This window comes from Coregonus lavaretus (genome assembly GCF_964263955.1).
Source record: "Coregonus lavaretus genome assembly, chromosome: 5".
NCBI classification, from domain to species: domain Eukaryota; kingdom Metazoa; phylum Chordata; class Actinopteri; order Salmoniformes; family Salmonidae; genus Coregonus; species Coregonus lavaretus.
Window position 1 is genome coordinate 10,436,668 of NC_139992.1, and position 16,523 is coordinate 10,453,190.

Consider the following 16,523-nt stretch of genomic DNA (forward strand, 5'->3'; position numbering starts at 1 on the left):
ATCCCAGCCTTGTGCAGGTCTACAATTTTATCCCTGATGTCCTTACACAGCTCTCTGGTCTTGGCCATTGTGGAGAGGTTGGAGTCTGTTTGATTGAGTGTGTGGACAGGTGTCTTTTATACAGGTAACGAGTTCAAACAGGTGCAGTTAATACAGGTAATGAGTGGAGAACAGGAGGGCTTCTTAAAGAAAAACTAACAGGTCTGTGAGAGCCGGAATTCTTACTGGTTGGTAGGTGATCAAATACTTATGTCATGCAATAAAATGCAAATTAATTACTTAAAAATCATACAATGTGATTTTCTGGATTTTTGTTTTAGATTCCATCTCTCACAGTTGAAGTGTACCTATGATAAAAAATACAGACCTCTTCATGCTTCGTAAGTAGGAAGACCTGCAAAATCGGCAGTGTATCAAATACTCGTTCTCCCCACTGTATATAACATCAGTGCTTTATCTGTGGAATAAAGACCGACACAAATATTTCGGTGAAAAGCTAATATCGGACGATTTATCTAGTCATCGTTCGCTAAGTAAGATGTGTGTGTTTTTTTTTTTTTTTGGGGGGGGGGGGGGGGGGCTAGATCAGCTTAATATTGCAGATAGATTGTAAATCAATGTAATTGTCTGCATCACTTCCAATCCCCCATGTTTTTTATATATATACTCCCCTTTATTACTTTTCAACCCCGCCATCCTTTCCCTACTTGAGGTAAATTAGTGAACAACAATGCTTAGGCCTCTACTTCCAGCTTATACTTACTATCTACATTTTATGGACACAGTCAATTTTACAATAATTATATTTTGTTTGTTTTTTCTCCTGAAGTTCTTCTACTCTCACCCTCTCCGATCATTTTCATGATGTCCATCCGGTTTGCTTCTATATGCCATATCTTTCTAACTGTGCTCTTTCTCAAAAGCTCCCAACATACAACCTATATACTTATTATGGACACAGTATGCTTACATTATTAGTTATCTTGTTATTATTTGTTGTTAGTCGTTATTAGTCCCATCCTTCAACTCCATTCAACACCTCCCATCTATATCTTAACACCATCCATATAGGATTTCTATTTGCCATATATATTTCAACTGTACTGTGATGTTTTACAAAGGTTCTGAACCTTTCTATTCTCATTGTTTCTACAGATTGTGAATAAAAAATAAACATTTTTGCTAAAAGTATTATTATATTATTGATCGATTGACTATGACTTTTCAGATCACCCAGTAATGCTATCTGCAAGGTTAGCTCCAGGTAAATATTGCAATCCTTTAGCCATTCCTGGACCTGTGTCCAAAAACAAGCTACAAATGGACAGTACCAAAACAAATGATCTAATTATTCTGTCTCTTCACAGCAAAATCTGCAGAGCTGGGAAGATTGTATCCCCCATATAAATAACATTCTATTGGTAGCAAGAATTTTATAAAATAATTTAAATTGAAAGATTCTAATTTTTGAATCCGGTGTCGTTTTGCGTGTCAGTTCATAAACACTATGCCATGGGTACGTTAAAAATCTCTTCCCAACTATTTTGCAATCTATATGGGATGGCTGTCAATCCTTTGGTCCTTAAATGAAACTGATATACTTTTTTATTTATCACAGTTTTCCTTAACCAATTATGTTCTTTAATGCAAGGCCGACAGACAAGTTCCTTACTTTCTCCCCCTTCCACTTTCCTCTTCCATTTTTGAGGTAAGGCTGCAATTATTTGGTTGTAATTTTGGGTAGAGCAGACATTTTCATATGTTTTTGTTAGCTGCATGTCGACATAACTCCACCAGTCCTACCAATGATGTCATTTATGAAGATTTTACCTTTTTTAAACATTTGGTCAAAAAATAAAGGTTTTTTGTCAAATAGTATATTTGAATTTACCCACAATATTTGTTGCATTATTTGTTCTGTCGTTTCTGGAGGATTAAATTGAAATTGCAACCAACTTTCTATGGCTTGTTTTAGAAATAGTTATATTTGGGAGATGATTTCCTTTTCAAATAACTGAAAATGAGTGGTTGTAATCTGAATAAAGGGAAAAAGGCCATTCTTGAACATTGGTTGAGACAATCTTACTAATTTGCGTGAGAACCAGTTCGGATATAAGTATAACTTTTGTATGACTGAAGCTTTTAGTGATAGGTCTAATGCTTTAATATTAAATAATTTCTGTCCTATGAATTCATATTCATTATATAAATAGGCACGTTTAATTTTGTCTGGCTTGCCATTCCAAATAAAATTGAATATTTTTTTCTCATATAATTTAAAAAACTGTTCGCTAGGCGTAGGCAAGACCATAAGCAAATGGGTAAACTGGGATAATACTAAAGAGTTAATCAGGGTGATTTTTCCACAAATTGACAGGTATTTACCTTTCTATGGTAGCAAGATCTTATCTATTTTTGCTAACTTTCTATTAAAATGTATTGAAGTGAGATCATTTATTTCCTTTGGGATATGTATTCCGAGTATATCCACATCACCATCAGACCATTTTATTGGTAAACTACATGGTAATGTAAATGTTTTATTTTTTAGTGATCCAATATGTAATATAGTACATTTGTCATAATTTGGTTGTAATCCAGAGAGGTTAGAAAATTTATCTAGATCCTCTATGAGGCTGTGGAGGGATTCTAGTTGTGGATTTAAAAGAAAACATGAATCATCAGCGTACAATGACACCTTTGTTTTTAAGCCCTGGATTTCTAATCCTCTGATATTATTATTGGATCTGATTTTAATAGCTAACATCTCGATGGCCACAATAAATATATATGCCGATAGTGGACAACCTTGTTTCACTCCTCTTGACAGTTTAAAACTTTCTGAGAAATAGCCATTATTTACTATTTTACACCTAGGGTTACTATACATGATTTTGACCCATTTTATAAGAGATTCTCCAAAATTGAAATGCTCCAGGCATTTATATATAAACCCCAGTCGTACTTTATCAAATGCCTTTTTATACATTTTACATTTATATACATTTTAGTCATTTAGCAGACGCTCTTATCCAGAGCGACTTACAGTTAGTGAGTGCATACATTATTTTTTTATACTGGTCCCCCGTGGGAATCAAACCCACAACCCTGGCTTTGCAAACGCCATGCTCTACCAACTGAGCTACACCCCTGCCGGCCATTCCCTCCCCTACCCTGGACGACGCTGGGCCAATTGTGCGCCGCCCCATGGGTCTCCCGGTCGCGGCCGGTTACGACAGAGCCTGGATTCGAACCAGGATCTCTAGTGACACAGCTTACACTGCGCTGCAGTGCCTTAGACCACTGCGCCACTCGGGGACCCAGTTTTTGAAGTCTGCTATGAATAGCAGGCCTGGTTTTCCAGATTTTCCATAGCTAAGTAAGATGTTGGTTAGCTGAGGGGATATCAGAACTGTTAATTACACAAGGAAGCCCTGACTCGCAGGAACAGAAGACGAGAGAGCCAGGGAGCATGGCGTAGTTAGTAGTCGTGAGCGCATGCGTGCGTATATATGTGTGTGTGCGTGTAGGCCAGGCATCTGGCTGTGGAGATGATGAGCATGGTGTGGCGTAGTGCGCAAGACGTCCTAACAAGCTTCTGATTGGGGTCAGTACAGGAGGCTAGATGTCCTAACTAACAAGCTCCTGATTGGGGTCAGTACAGGAGGCTAGACATCCTAACTAACAAGCTCCTGATTGGGGTCAGTACAGGAGGCTAGACATCCAAACTAACAAGCTCCTGATTGGGGTCAGTACAGGAGGCTAGACGTCCTAACTAACAAGCTCCAGATTGGGGTCAGTACAGGAGGATAGACGTCCTAACTAACAAGCTCCTGATTGGGGTCAGTACAGGAGGCTAGACGTCCTAACTAATAAGCTCCTGATTGGGGTCAGTACAGGAGGCTAGACGTCCTAACTAATAAGCTCCTGATTGGGTCAGTACAGGAGGCTAGACATCCTAACTAACAAGCTCCTGATTGGGTCAGTACAGGGCCCATTAGAGGCCAGATCTTTATTACCATGCAGCAGCAGCAGGCTCCTCATGCATCTCCCTCTCTCTGGCCGACCAGCAGCCATCTTGACAGAACTGTACTGAATTAATGGTGGTGTCCCAAATGGCACCCTATTCCCTACACAGTGCACTACTTTTGACCAGGGCCCACGTTGCGCACTATATAGGGATTTGGGTGCCATTTTGGGACGCAGCCTATGTCCAGGCTTAATTAAAAAAGGTCTGTGGGAGGAAGGAAGCTTCTAGAGAGAGGAGCCGGTATGATGTCACAGCAACCCCTCTGTGATGTGATTAACATAGAATCTTGTGGTTTCCAGTTCAAGTCATTATGAGATGGAGGTGGTGTGTGTGTGTGTGTGTGTGTGTGTGTGTGTGCATTGCATAGCAACGGTGCCATCTTGGAGATGAGCAGCAGCACCCCAATAACAGCAGCCCCTTTCAGTGTCACGTCTTTTATCTCCCTCACTGTCTATTTAAATGAGAAAGTTTTGAGCTGAGGGCCTTTAAATATGCGGCGGCTGTGGCACTACAAACGGAATCCATTTGTGTGGGATCTCAGCGTGACAAAGGGGAGGAGACAGAAGATGGGGTGTATATCTACTCTGGATTGTTAATTGGACTCGTTCTGTCATTTCTTGATTTCTTCTTTTGATTATTAGTGTATTTGTATTTTATTTGCAAGACATTCTAATGCACTGTTGGAGCTAGTAACATATAGCAGGTGCAGTGAAATGCATAACACCAGCAAATCTGTGTGCACGACCAATACACTTTGATTTGGTGTGACGTAGGTGTGAGGCAGAGAGATAGATGGAAGGTAGTTTGTTAGAGAAGGTGCGATGGTGGGGGGTTGTGGGTCGGGTTGTGACTCACAGTGGCTTCAGAGAAGGGTAACACAGCAGTGAGACACAATCAACACAATCAAGGCATCAGGGTAGCCAGCAGATCCGACCTGTTTGCTTAGAATTGCACTATGGCTGCTGTGGCTGCTGCTACTTAGCATGAGGAGGAAAAGGACAGTTTTCTTGTCGGTGTAACAGTTGGGATAATGGGACAATTTCGAGTACAACGCATTTCTCATCTCTGGATTGAGGTACGTTTTCCGAGCCATATCTCGCGCTGGCGTCTTCATCTAGAGGAAGTCTGTCCGACCCTAGTGTAACTGTATTTTGGTTTGGGTGGACGGTGGTCGGGAGAGGTTGTGTTTTCTCTAGCAGGAGGTAAGCTTGGCTTCTTATATGGTGTTGAGTAAAGCTTAAACCATGTATTTAGATTGTAGGTAGGTATTGTAGTTAGGTATTATAGGTAGTTTACTCAGGTAGTTATTGTAGGTTATTGAAGGTAATTATTGTAGGTAAGGACTGTATTCGGCAGACCCCGGCGAAGCACGAGGCTAGCTTACCCACTACTTGGACCAACAAAGCTAGCTAGCTAGCTAGCGGGTAGCTACTGGTAACTTTTAGCAACAGTGGTTAGTTGTTTCCAATGTTATTTCACGCTTAAGAGTACCTGTGATTGAGCCAGCTAGCCGCCACCATTCAGCTGTTTTTCTAACCTCATTATCATTAACGTTAGGTGGTTGGTAGCTGCTGTACTTAATTACGGCTACTGATTGCAGTCTGCCAGTTTGGCTTTATACATAGCTTGGGCTTTGTCGAGTAAGGCTTAAACTATGTATTTAGATTGTAGTTAGGTATTATAGGTAGGCATCGTGGGCTGTATATTATTAAGTAGTATAGGTAGGCATCGTGGGCTGTTGTGGGTAGCTGTTGTGTAGTTATTGTAGGTTACTTTTGTATTCGGCGGTGCCGGGTGTAGCACGAAGCTAGCTAGCTAACTCACCTCCTGGATTAGCTGGCGAGTAGCTATTAGCAACGGTAGCAACTAAAAACAATATCCTTTTAGCCAGCTACATTCGTTCGCAGCGACGCCGTTTTTCAAACAAAGTCAACACAGCAGCCAATGCTAGCTAGCCAACACTACCAGCTGGCTGTACTGTAGTAGCTAAATACAATATCTTTGTGCTAGCTACCCAACGTTTAATCATTGCTGCGTTATGAAAGGTAAGCTTGGCTTCTTATATGGTGTTGAGTTAAGCTTAAACCATGTATTTAGATTGTAGGTAGGTATTGTAGTTTGGTATTATAGGTAGCTTACTCAGGTAGTTATTGAAGGTTATTGTAGGTAATTATTGTAGGTAAGTATTGTATTCGGCAGACCCCGGCGAAGCACAAGGCTAGCTTACCCACTACTTGGACCAACAAAGCTAGCTAGCTAGCTAGCGAGTAGCTACTGGTAACTTTTAGCAACTGTGGTTAGTTGTTTCCAATGTTATTTCATGCTTAAGAGTACCTGTGATTGAGCCAGCTAGCTGCTACCATTCAGCTGTTTTTCTAACCTCATCCGAGGCATTAACGTTAGGTGGTTGGTAGCTGCTGTACTTAATTACAACTACTGATAACAGTCTGCTGTAGTTTACAACAATTCTAATTTCTAAAGTGGAAGTTGGGAGAGTTTTATTCGGGTGGTTCAGTGAAACAATTATAGTTTCTGAGGTGGAAGTTGGGAGAGTTATATATATTTTTATTTTTTTTGGTGAGGGAGGCCTGCTCTCTCCTTTCCCAGATGTTTAGTTCATTTCATTCCGATCTCCTCTGCATTATTGTAGCCATCTGCTGCAGCCTGTCAACTATGCCTCTGCCTATCCCTGTTCTCTCCTCTCCGCACAGGCTACACAAACACCTCACACCGCGTGGCTGCTGCCTCTCTAACCTGGTGGTCCCTGCACGCACCACACACCTGGAGTTCCAGGTCTCAGGCAGCCTCTGGAACTGCCGTTCTGCCGCCAACAAGGCTGACTTCATCCCAGCCTATGCTACCCTCCAGTCCCTCGACTTCCTGGCGCTGACGGAAACATGGATTACCACTGAAAACACTGCTACTCCTACTGCTCTCTCCTCGTCTGACCATGTGTTCTCGCATACCCCGAGAGCATCTGGTCAGAGGGGCGGTGGCACAGGAATCCTCATCTCTCCCAAGTGGTCATTCTCAATTTTTCCCCTAACCCATCTGTCTATCTCCTCATTTGAATTCCACGCTGTCACAGTCACTAGCCCATTTAAGCTTAATATCCTTGTCATCTATCGCCCTCCAGGTTCCCTTGGAGAGTTCATCAATGAGCTTGACGCCTTGATAAGTTCCTTTCCTGAGGATGGCTCACCCTTCACAGTTTTGGGGGATTTCAACCTCCCTACGTCTACATTTGACTCATTTCTCTCTGCCTCCTTCTTTCCACTCCTCTCCTCTTTTGACCTCACCCTCTCACCATCCCCCCCCACTCACAAGGCAGGCAATACGCTTGACTTCATCTATACTAGATGTTGCTCTTCTACTAATCTCACTGCAACTCCCCTCCATGTCTCCGACCACTACTTTGTATCCTTTTCTCTCTCGCTCTCCTCCAACACTACTCACTCTGCCCCTACACAGATGGTAACGCGCCGTCGCAACCTTCGCTCTCTCTCTCCCACTACTCTCTCCTCTTCCATCCTATCATCTCTTCCCTCTGCTCAATCCTTCTCCCTCCAATCTCCTGATTCTGCCTCCTCAACCCTCCTCTCCTCCCTTTCTGCATCCTTTGACTCCCTGTGTCCCCTATCCTCCCGGCCGGCTCGGTCCTCACCTCCAGCTCCGTGGCTTGATGACTCATTGCGAGCTCACAGAACAGAGCTCCGGGCAGCTGAGCGGAAATGGAAGAAAACTAAACTCCCTGCCGACCTGGCATCTTTTCACTCCCTCCTCTCTACATTTTCTTCATCTGTTTCTGCTGCTAAGGCCACTTTCTACCACTCTAAATACCAAGCATCTGCCTCTAACCCTAGGAAGCTCTTTGCCACATTCTCCTCACTGCTGAATCCCCCCCCCCCCCCTCCTCCCTCTCTGTGGATGACTTCGTCAACCACTTTGAAAAGAAGGTTGACGACATCCGATCCTCGTTTGTTAAGTCTAATGACACTGCTGGTCCTGCTCACACTGCCCTACCCTATGCTTTGACTTCTTTCTCCCCTCTCTCTCCAGATAAAATATTGCGACTAGTGACTGCAGGCCGCCCAACAACCTGCCCGCTTGACCCCATCCCCTCCTCTCTTCTCCAGACCATCTCCGGTGACCTTCTCCCCTACCTCACCTCGCTGATCAACTCATCCTTGACCGCTGGCCATGTCCCTTCCGTCTTCAAGAGAGCGAGAGTTGCACCCCTTCTCAAAAAACCAACACTCGATCCCACTGATGTCAACAACTACAGACCAGTATCCCTTCTTTCTTTTCTTTCCAAAACTATTGAGCGTGCCGTCTTTAGCCAACTCTCTTGCTATCTCTCTCAGAATGACCTTCTTGATCCAAACCAGTCAGGTTTCAGGACTGGTCATTCAACTGAGACTGCTCTTCTCTGTGTCACGGAGGCTCTCCGCACTGCTAAAGCTAACTCTCTCTCCTCTGCTCTTGTCCTTGTAGACCTGTCTGCTGCCTTTGATACAGTGAACCATCAGATCCTCCTCTCCACCCTCTCCGAGCTGGGCATCTCCGGCGCGGCTCACTCCTGGATTGCGTCCTACCTGACCGATCGCTCCTACCAAGTGGCGTGGCGAGAAGCTGTCTCCGCACCACGTGCTCTCACCACTGGTGTCCCCCAGGGCTCAGTTCTAGGCCCTCTCCTTTTCTCCCTATACACCAAGTCACTTGGCTCTGTCATATCCTCACATGGCCTCTCCTATCATTGCTACGCTGACGATACACAACTAATCTTCTCCTTTCCCCCTTCTGATAACCAGGTGGCGAATCGCATCTCTGCATGTCTGGCCGACATATCAGTATGGATGACGGATCACCACCTCAAGCTGAACCCTGGCAAGACGGAGCTGCTCTTCCTCCCGGGGAAGGACTGCCCGTTCCATGATCTCGCCATCACGGTTGACAACTCCGTTGTGTCCTCCTCCCAGAGTGCGAAGAGCCTTGGCGTGACCCTGGACAACACCCTGTCGTTCTCCGCTAACATCAAGGCGGTGACCCGATCCTGCAGGTTCATGCTCTACAACATTCGGAGAGTACGACCCTGCCTTACACAGGAAGCGGCACAGGTCCTAATCCAGGCACTTGTCATCTCCCGTCTGGATTACTGCAACTCGCTGTTGGCTGGGCTCCCTGCCTGTGCCATTAAACCCCTACAACTCATCCAGAATGCCGCAGCCCGTCTGGTGTTCAACCTTCCCAAGTTCTCTCACGTCACCCCCCTCCTCCGCACACTCCACTGGCTTCCAGTTGAAGCTCGCATCCGTTACAAGACCATGGTGCTTGCCTATGGAGCAGTGAGGGGAACGGCACCTCCGTACCTTCAGGCTCTGATCAGTCCCTACACCCAAACGAGGGCATTGCGTTCATCCACCTCTGGCCTGCTGGCTCCCCTTCCTCTGCGGAAGCATAGTTCCCGCTCAGCCCAGTCAAAACTGTTCGCTGCTCTGGCACCCCAATGGTGGAACAAGCTCCCTCACGACGCCAGGACAGCGGAGTCACTCACCACCTTCCGGAGACATCTGAAACCCCACCTCTTTAAGGAACACCTGGGATAGGATAAAGTAATCCTTCTACCCCCCCCCCCCCCCCAAAAAAAAAAGTGGTTATCCCACTGGCTATAGGGTGAATGCACCAATTTGTAGTCGCTCTGGATAAGAGCGTCTGCTAAATGACGTAAATGTGCCCTTGAGCAAGGCACTTAACCCTAATTGCTCCTGTAAGTCGCTCTGGATAAGAGCGTCTGCTAAATGACTAAAATGTAAAATGTAAATGTAAACAAGTGGTTCGGATGTGCTGGCTAGGCCTCAGGGTTGAGTTTTACCATTAAGATACAGTCTGAGGTGGAACACCAAAAACAGTGGCAAAACATGTTCCCAAAACCTTAGTGGTGTTTGTTGGTCATAAGTCATACGGACACATCTAATAGATTTAGGTTTGGAGTTTTAAACACCAAATTAAATTTTTACAAGGGATCTTAAATCTATCTGGAATTCCAAAGCAATTCTAATGCATAGCACATGTTCAACCCCATGGCTCTGGGGTCAAGCGTGTGCCATTTATCAAAGGTAAACCTTTGGGGTTTTCAGGCACGGGAGCCCTGCTTCATAGTGAGCCAATTCCCTCAGGACCAATAAATGACTATACCTGTTAGCAGCAGACCACCACCACAGAGTAGTATGGGGCCTCGTTCTGAGAAATCAGTTTCTTTGGTTCAATAACACACACCTCTCAGCAGAGAAAGGTTTAGCAAAGTTCGCCAGGTCTACCTACCGTTCAGTCTCCTTAACACAGTGAGATTTATCCTACATTCTCAGTCCGGACATCTACCAAACGGAAGGCAAGGCTGATGGCATTAATCTCTCACCCAATTTAAAGTACCTTCCTTTTCAGAGAAGACTGGGTTCTTTCAACAGTCGAGATGAGAAAGGCTGGTGGAAGACAGAGTCATGGTTCATGCTAGTTTAAGGAACACACTTAAGTGCTCGTTTAGATCTTAGAACGAACCTTGAGAAGCAGGCACGGCATTAACAAAACCAGCCGGTGAGAGCTTCGCAATCGCTACATCCACGTTGAATGACAATTTCCACTCTTCGCATACATTTGCATACATTTGACGCACACAGCTCTTTTTAGACTAGGGCTACCATGTTTCCCTCCCCTGCAGCAGTATATATCTCACTCTGACAGCAGGGGGGAAGAGGGTGAATGGTGCTTCAAAGATACATTACTAGTATAAGAGTGGGGGTTTTGGGACTAGAGAGGTTTATTCAGATGGGCACTGACATCAGTCTGGCCTACAGGTCCTGGTGTTACAGGGATTAGAGACTCACCTTTAACGTTCTGGTAGGGGCCCAGCCCGTGCCGTCGATAGAGTGCTCCCGCAACAAACTGGGGAAACAGAAATCAGTAGAAATCAAATCTCCATCATATTGGATATCATGGTGGAAAGAGATGTAAAGCTAAACACTCTGGTCTGTCAGACCTTTTCTTCCATGACATGCTCACTTGGGATTTGTTGCTCTACAAATGATTGGAAATCCCAAAAGAAAGTGAGCCAGCCAAGCATCTTAAAGTACCTGCTTTTCTTTACCATTCATGTGCTGAAGACTAAGGGTGTTTCTGAATATGCATACTACCGTGTTCCGAGCATGCAAATTGGAGCACGGGAGGGTCGGAGCACGAGTCCAAATCAAAGTATGCGAAACGGAGCACGGAGGGCACTTCTAGGATGCGTACTCCGTTTGTACATATTTTGAAGAAACTGAAAATATGGCAAGTATATGACGCAGCCACATAAAAAACGATGCAAAATGTATTGAAAACAATGGCGGCCATTATATGAGCTGAAGCGAGAGAAAATAAACTGACTTCGGAATTAAATGAAGTGTCAATGAGTGTGTGGCAATGTGAGAAGTGAATTACCTCAAACAGATCTCCCCTGTCTCAGCGATGTTGGGGTGCCATATTCTGGTCTGGCATTTCACTTTGGGAGGCTGGAGAGAAACATGGGACAACCACCCGTTAGCATAGCACTAATATCATCCACCAGCCAGCTCTCTCTTGAGCCTGGGGAAGAGGTTAGGACCACTTGTATCGCAAGGTTTGACTAGAATAGAATGGAACACATATACTCACCGGCCAGTTTATTAAGTACACCACCCCGCTCACGAAAATGGATCGCTCCTACAAACAGTGAGTCACTTGGCCGTGGCTTGCTATATAAAGCAGGCAGACAGGCATCGAGGCATTCAGTTACTGTTTGATTGAACATTAGAATGGGCAAAACGAGTGACCTAAGCGTCTTTGAGCATGGTATGCTCGTCGGTGCCAGGCGCGCCGGTTCCAGTATCTCAGAAACAGCCGACCTCCTGGGCTTTTCACGCATGACAGTGCCTAGGGTTTACCAAGAATGGTGCGACAAACAAAAAACATCCAGTCAGTGGAAGTCCTCTGTGCGAAAACAGCTCGTTGATGAGAGAGGTCGAAGAAGAATGGCAATAATCGTGCAAGCTAACAGGCGGAGTACAACGGCGCAGTACAACGGTGGTGTGCAAAACGGCATTTCGGAACGCACAACTTGTCGATCCTTGTCACCCAATAGAGAATCTTTGGTCCAATCTGCAGAAACTGTGTGACGCCATCACGTCAGCATGGCAACGTTTCTGACACCTTGTAGCATGCCCTGAAGAATTCAGGCTGTTCTGGAGGCAAAGGGGGGTCCGATCGATACTAGATGGGTGTACCTAATAAACTGGCGAGTGAGTGTAGGCTCCCCTGATGCAAACTACCCTCCACAAAGCTGAGGAGAGTAGTACTCAAATTCTTCAAAAAGAACCCCCTGTATATTTCCTCCCACAGACAAACAAAAATGAAAACAAAAACAAACAAGACAAACACATCCCAAAAAGCAGTCTTCTAATTCTTTAACTTTGTTTATTTATAAATCATATGTCAGCATAAGACCTGATTAGTGTTCCTCAGAACAGTGAGATGAGGATGGCACGGTGGCAGAGACAGAGAAATAAAGCTTTATAATAAATAGTAGAGAGAGAGAACTAGATGTGTCAGTCTACCATAGTTGATCAAAGAGGCCTTGTAGCAACTGATAATGTAATAACTACCAATAATGTTATAACTTTTGCATTTATAAATGTAATACATGCTGATAATGTAATAAATTGCCAATAATGTAATACATATGCTGAACTCTTAGCGTAATAAAATACAGAAATACAGCCGGTATAATGCAAAACGAAGCATCATATGATGCAAAATGCATAATTCTGGCTGTATTTCTGTATTTTGAAAGTTATATATCTTGAAAACTTGATTGCTGACATGCAAAACATTTTGGGACTATATCAACAATGGACTAATGAAACTAATACCAAAATATAGTTTTTGGGTGGTGTTTTGCTTTAACCAATTGGTCCAAGGCCAAAATCTGTGTGGGGGGGGGGGGGGGGGGGGGTTTCACTACTTTCATTTATCGGCCTTTAAAAATCCTCTTTATGAGCCTCACATTTGGAAGAGTTACACCTTTTATTTTTCAGGTCAACCAGTACAAGAAACATTTTAATACAAAGTTGCTTTCACAGCTCCATTTGACATATGTTCTGGTCTTGTGTAAATATGATAACATTTTGGGACTGTTATCTGTAATATCTGTCTGGATTCAAACGATCTCTCCGTTTATGTCTGCTGGGAAACATGAGTATGGGCCCTCCAACATTAGCCCACTGCTTTAATGAACTGTTCAGTTACATTCCCTTAGTAATATCAAATAAGGATTTGGGAATGTGGTTTGGTGTGTAGTCAGTTATTACTGAAGCTTGCTACTTGATATGCCCCCAAAAATTAAAACATATGAATTTAGTTTAGTATTTCACACTACTGTATTAACGGAAACAATTTACCCACTTCATAATGTAATAATTATTAGAAAAACTCAAGACTATAGTGCTCTGCATGGAACTTCTGCTCTCTCTTAATATTGTTTATGCTAGGCCTGTCAAGCCTGTGAGAACAGCTAGGGCCTGGGGAACTTTACGGATATCCTTTTCTCTAAAGCAGCCAGCTAAAAATATGATCCAACTAAGGTGAACTAGAGCGGGAAAGAGGAGTGAAATTTCACTCTGTGACAAGAGTCACTGATTCAAAGCCACAAGACGGCAGAACACATTTCAAACGTTGCTTGTTAGGGAGGTAGTTTCAGAAACGTTGGAATGGTTTAGTCGGCGTCCTCAATGGTTGGTCCAGATTAGTAAATTTTTTCTGAAGTCCCAAAATGGATTTGAGATAACCTTATATTCTGCAGTCTGTAACTATGCTCTTTCATTCCCCAGTATTGAGTGCTAATGAGGCCAGTTTTGGCTAAGACTCTGTCTTTAAATTATAGATTTATGTGTATTGTTCTTTCCATTGCCACCCATACCGTCATCTTACACCATTATAAAATGCCTCAGTTTACTCCATTACTATCTTAGAAAAAAACCATTAATCTTTATTATTCAAGGCTGGGTTCAAGACATTACACAATTTATTAAAAAAAATAATAATAATAATCTCATATCGTTTTACCCTCTTCGTACAATATTGCGGTCCAGTTTGCTATAATCAAATTTTATTTGTCACTTGCTTCGTAAACAACAGGTGTGGACTAACAGTGAAATGCTTACTGACGGGCCCTTCCCAACAATACAGAGAGAAAAAAAATAGATAAATAATACAAAAGTAAAACACGTAATAATAAAAGTTATAATAAATACACACTGAGTAACGATAACTTGGCTAAATATAAGGGGTACCAGTTCTGAGTTGATGTGCAGGAGTACGAGGTAATTGAGGTAGTTATATATACATATAACTAGGAATAAAGTGACAGACATTAGCAGCAGCATATGTGATGAATCAAAAAAGTGCAAAAAGGCTCAATGCAGACAGTTAACCAAGTAGCTACAGGACTAACTATTTAGCAGTCTTATGACCTGGGGGTAGAAGCTATTCAGGGTCTTGTTGGTGCCAGACTTGGTGCATCGGTACTGCTTGCCGTGCGGTAGCAGAGAGAACAATCTATGACTTGGGTGGCTGGAGCCTTTGACAATATTTAGGGCCTTCCTCTGACACCGACTGGTATAGAGGTCCTGGATGGCAGGAAGCTTGGCCCCAGTGATATACTGGAACGTACGCACTACCCTCTGTAGTGCCTTGCGGTCGGACGCCAAGCAGTTGCCATACCAGGCGGTGATGCAGCCAGTCAGGATGCTCTCAATGGTGCAGCTGTAGATCTGCCAAATCTTTTCAGCCTCCTGAGTGGGAAGAGGCAATGTCGTGGCCTCTTCACGACTGTGTTGATGTATAATGGTATAATGGTTAGATGTTCCAATAAACGTAATGTGTTGGGTATCTAGGGCCTAGGCCAACAAAAAAAAAGCTGTCAGGTTCTTTATGGGTCTTTTTCAGGCAGTTTACTAGCTCTCATAAAAGGCTGATAAATCCATACAGGCAGGCGGTAAACACAGCCTTTACTGCCTGTCTAATTAGCCTCCATTAAGATAAAGCACAGAGCATAAGGTTTTGGTATGAAACAGGCTGTAAATTCAAAGCCTGGACTGATGACACACGAGAATGTGTGTACGTGTGTGTGTGCGTGTATGTAGTAAGACCAGCAGTGTGAGGTGAGATAAAACTGCATCCAGGATGGATGGGTGGCAGATAAAGGAGGAGGAGAATGGAGGGATGGAGAGAGAACTAAAGGCTGAGACTCAGGCTCTGTGTGGGGCTGTAACTCACCCTGCTGCCTCCACCTCCACCTCCATGCTAGGCTGTTTACGGAGAGGACTTTAACTCACTTTCTCCTGGACAGCAGGCAAACTGGGACAGTGTAAATTACCCACGCTGCTGCTGTTCACAGGTTGTTTATCTCCACGAAACTACTGGTGTGCGTCCAAAATGGCACCCTATTCCCTAAAGTGCACTACTTTTGACAAGGGCTTTGGCAATTGTATGTTTTGGACACGAGGACATTCATATGGAAGGGAAGATCTGACACTTTTATAGGCTGTAACCCTGAGCTGGCCTAGGGCAGCTGGACTGTATGATTGGAAGGCCTCTAGTGTGTGTGGTGATACAGTGCCTTTGGAAAGTATTCAGACCCCTTGACTTTTTCCACTTTGTTACGTTACAGCCTTATTCTAAAATTGATTAAATTGTTTTTTTTGTGCTAATTTATAAAATAAAATAAACTGAAATATCACATTTACATAAGTATTCAGACACTTTACTCAGTAATTTGTTGAAGCACCTTTGGCAGCGATTACAGCCTCGAGTCTTCTTGGGTATGACGCTACAAGCTTGGCACACCTGTATATGGGGAGTTTCTCCCATTCTTCTCTGCAGATCCTCTCAGGCTCTGTCAGGTTGGATGGGGAGTGTCGCTGCACAGCTATTTTCAGGTCTCTCCAGATATGTTCGATCAGGTTCAAGTCCGGGCTCTGGCTGGGCCACTCAAGGACTTCAGAGACTTGTCCTGAAGCCACTCCTGCGTTGTCTTGGCTGTGTGCTTAGGGTAGTTGTCCTGTTGGAAGGTGAACCTTCGCTCCAGTCTGAGGTCCTGAGCAGGTTTTCAGCAGGATCTCTGTACTTTGCTCCGTTCATCTTTGCCTCGATCCTGACCAGTCTCCCAGTCCCTGCCGCTGAAAAACATCCCCACATCATGATGCTGCCACCACCATGCTTCACTGTAGGGATGGTGCCAGGTTTCCTCCAGACGTGACGCTTGGCATTCAGGCCAAAGAGTTCAATCTTGGTTTCATCAGACCAGAGAATCTTGTTTCTCATGGTCTGAGAGTCTTTAGGTGCCTTTCGGCAAACTCCAAGCGGGCTGTCATGTGCCTTTTACTGAGGAGAGGCTTCCGTCTGGTCACTCTACCATAAAGGCCTG

General features: G+C 44.1%; 1 protein-coding gene across 1 annotated transcript in view; it reads right to left on the reverse strand.

Moving 5' to 3' along the window:
• The window catches only part of LOC311129072 (NEDD8-conjugating enzyme UBE2F-like), a 121,260-nt gene that overhangs the window by 48,063 nt on the left and 56,674 nt on the right, over positions 1 to 16,523 (reverse strand). The window contains exons 6-7 of the mRNA XM_084161341.1: positions 11,504 to 11,574; positions 10,912 to 10,969 (exon numbers count right to left, since the gene is read on the reverse strand). Of these exons, the coding sequence (XP_084017467.1) occupies positions 10,912 to 10,969; positions 11,504 to 11,574 (129 nt within the window). The remainder of the gene's footprint in view (positions 1 to 10,911; positions 10,970 to 11,503; positions 11,575 to 16,523) is intronic.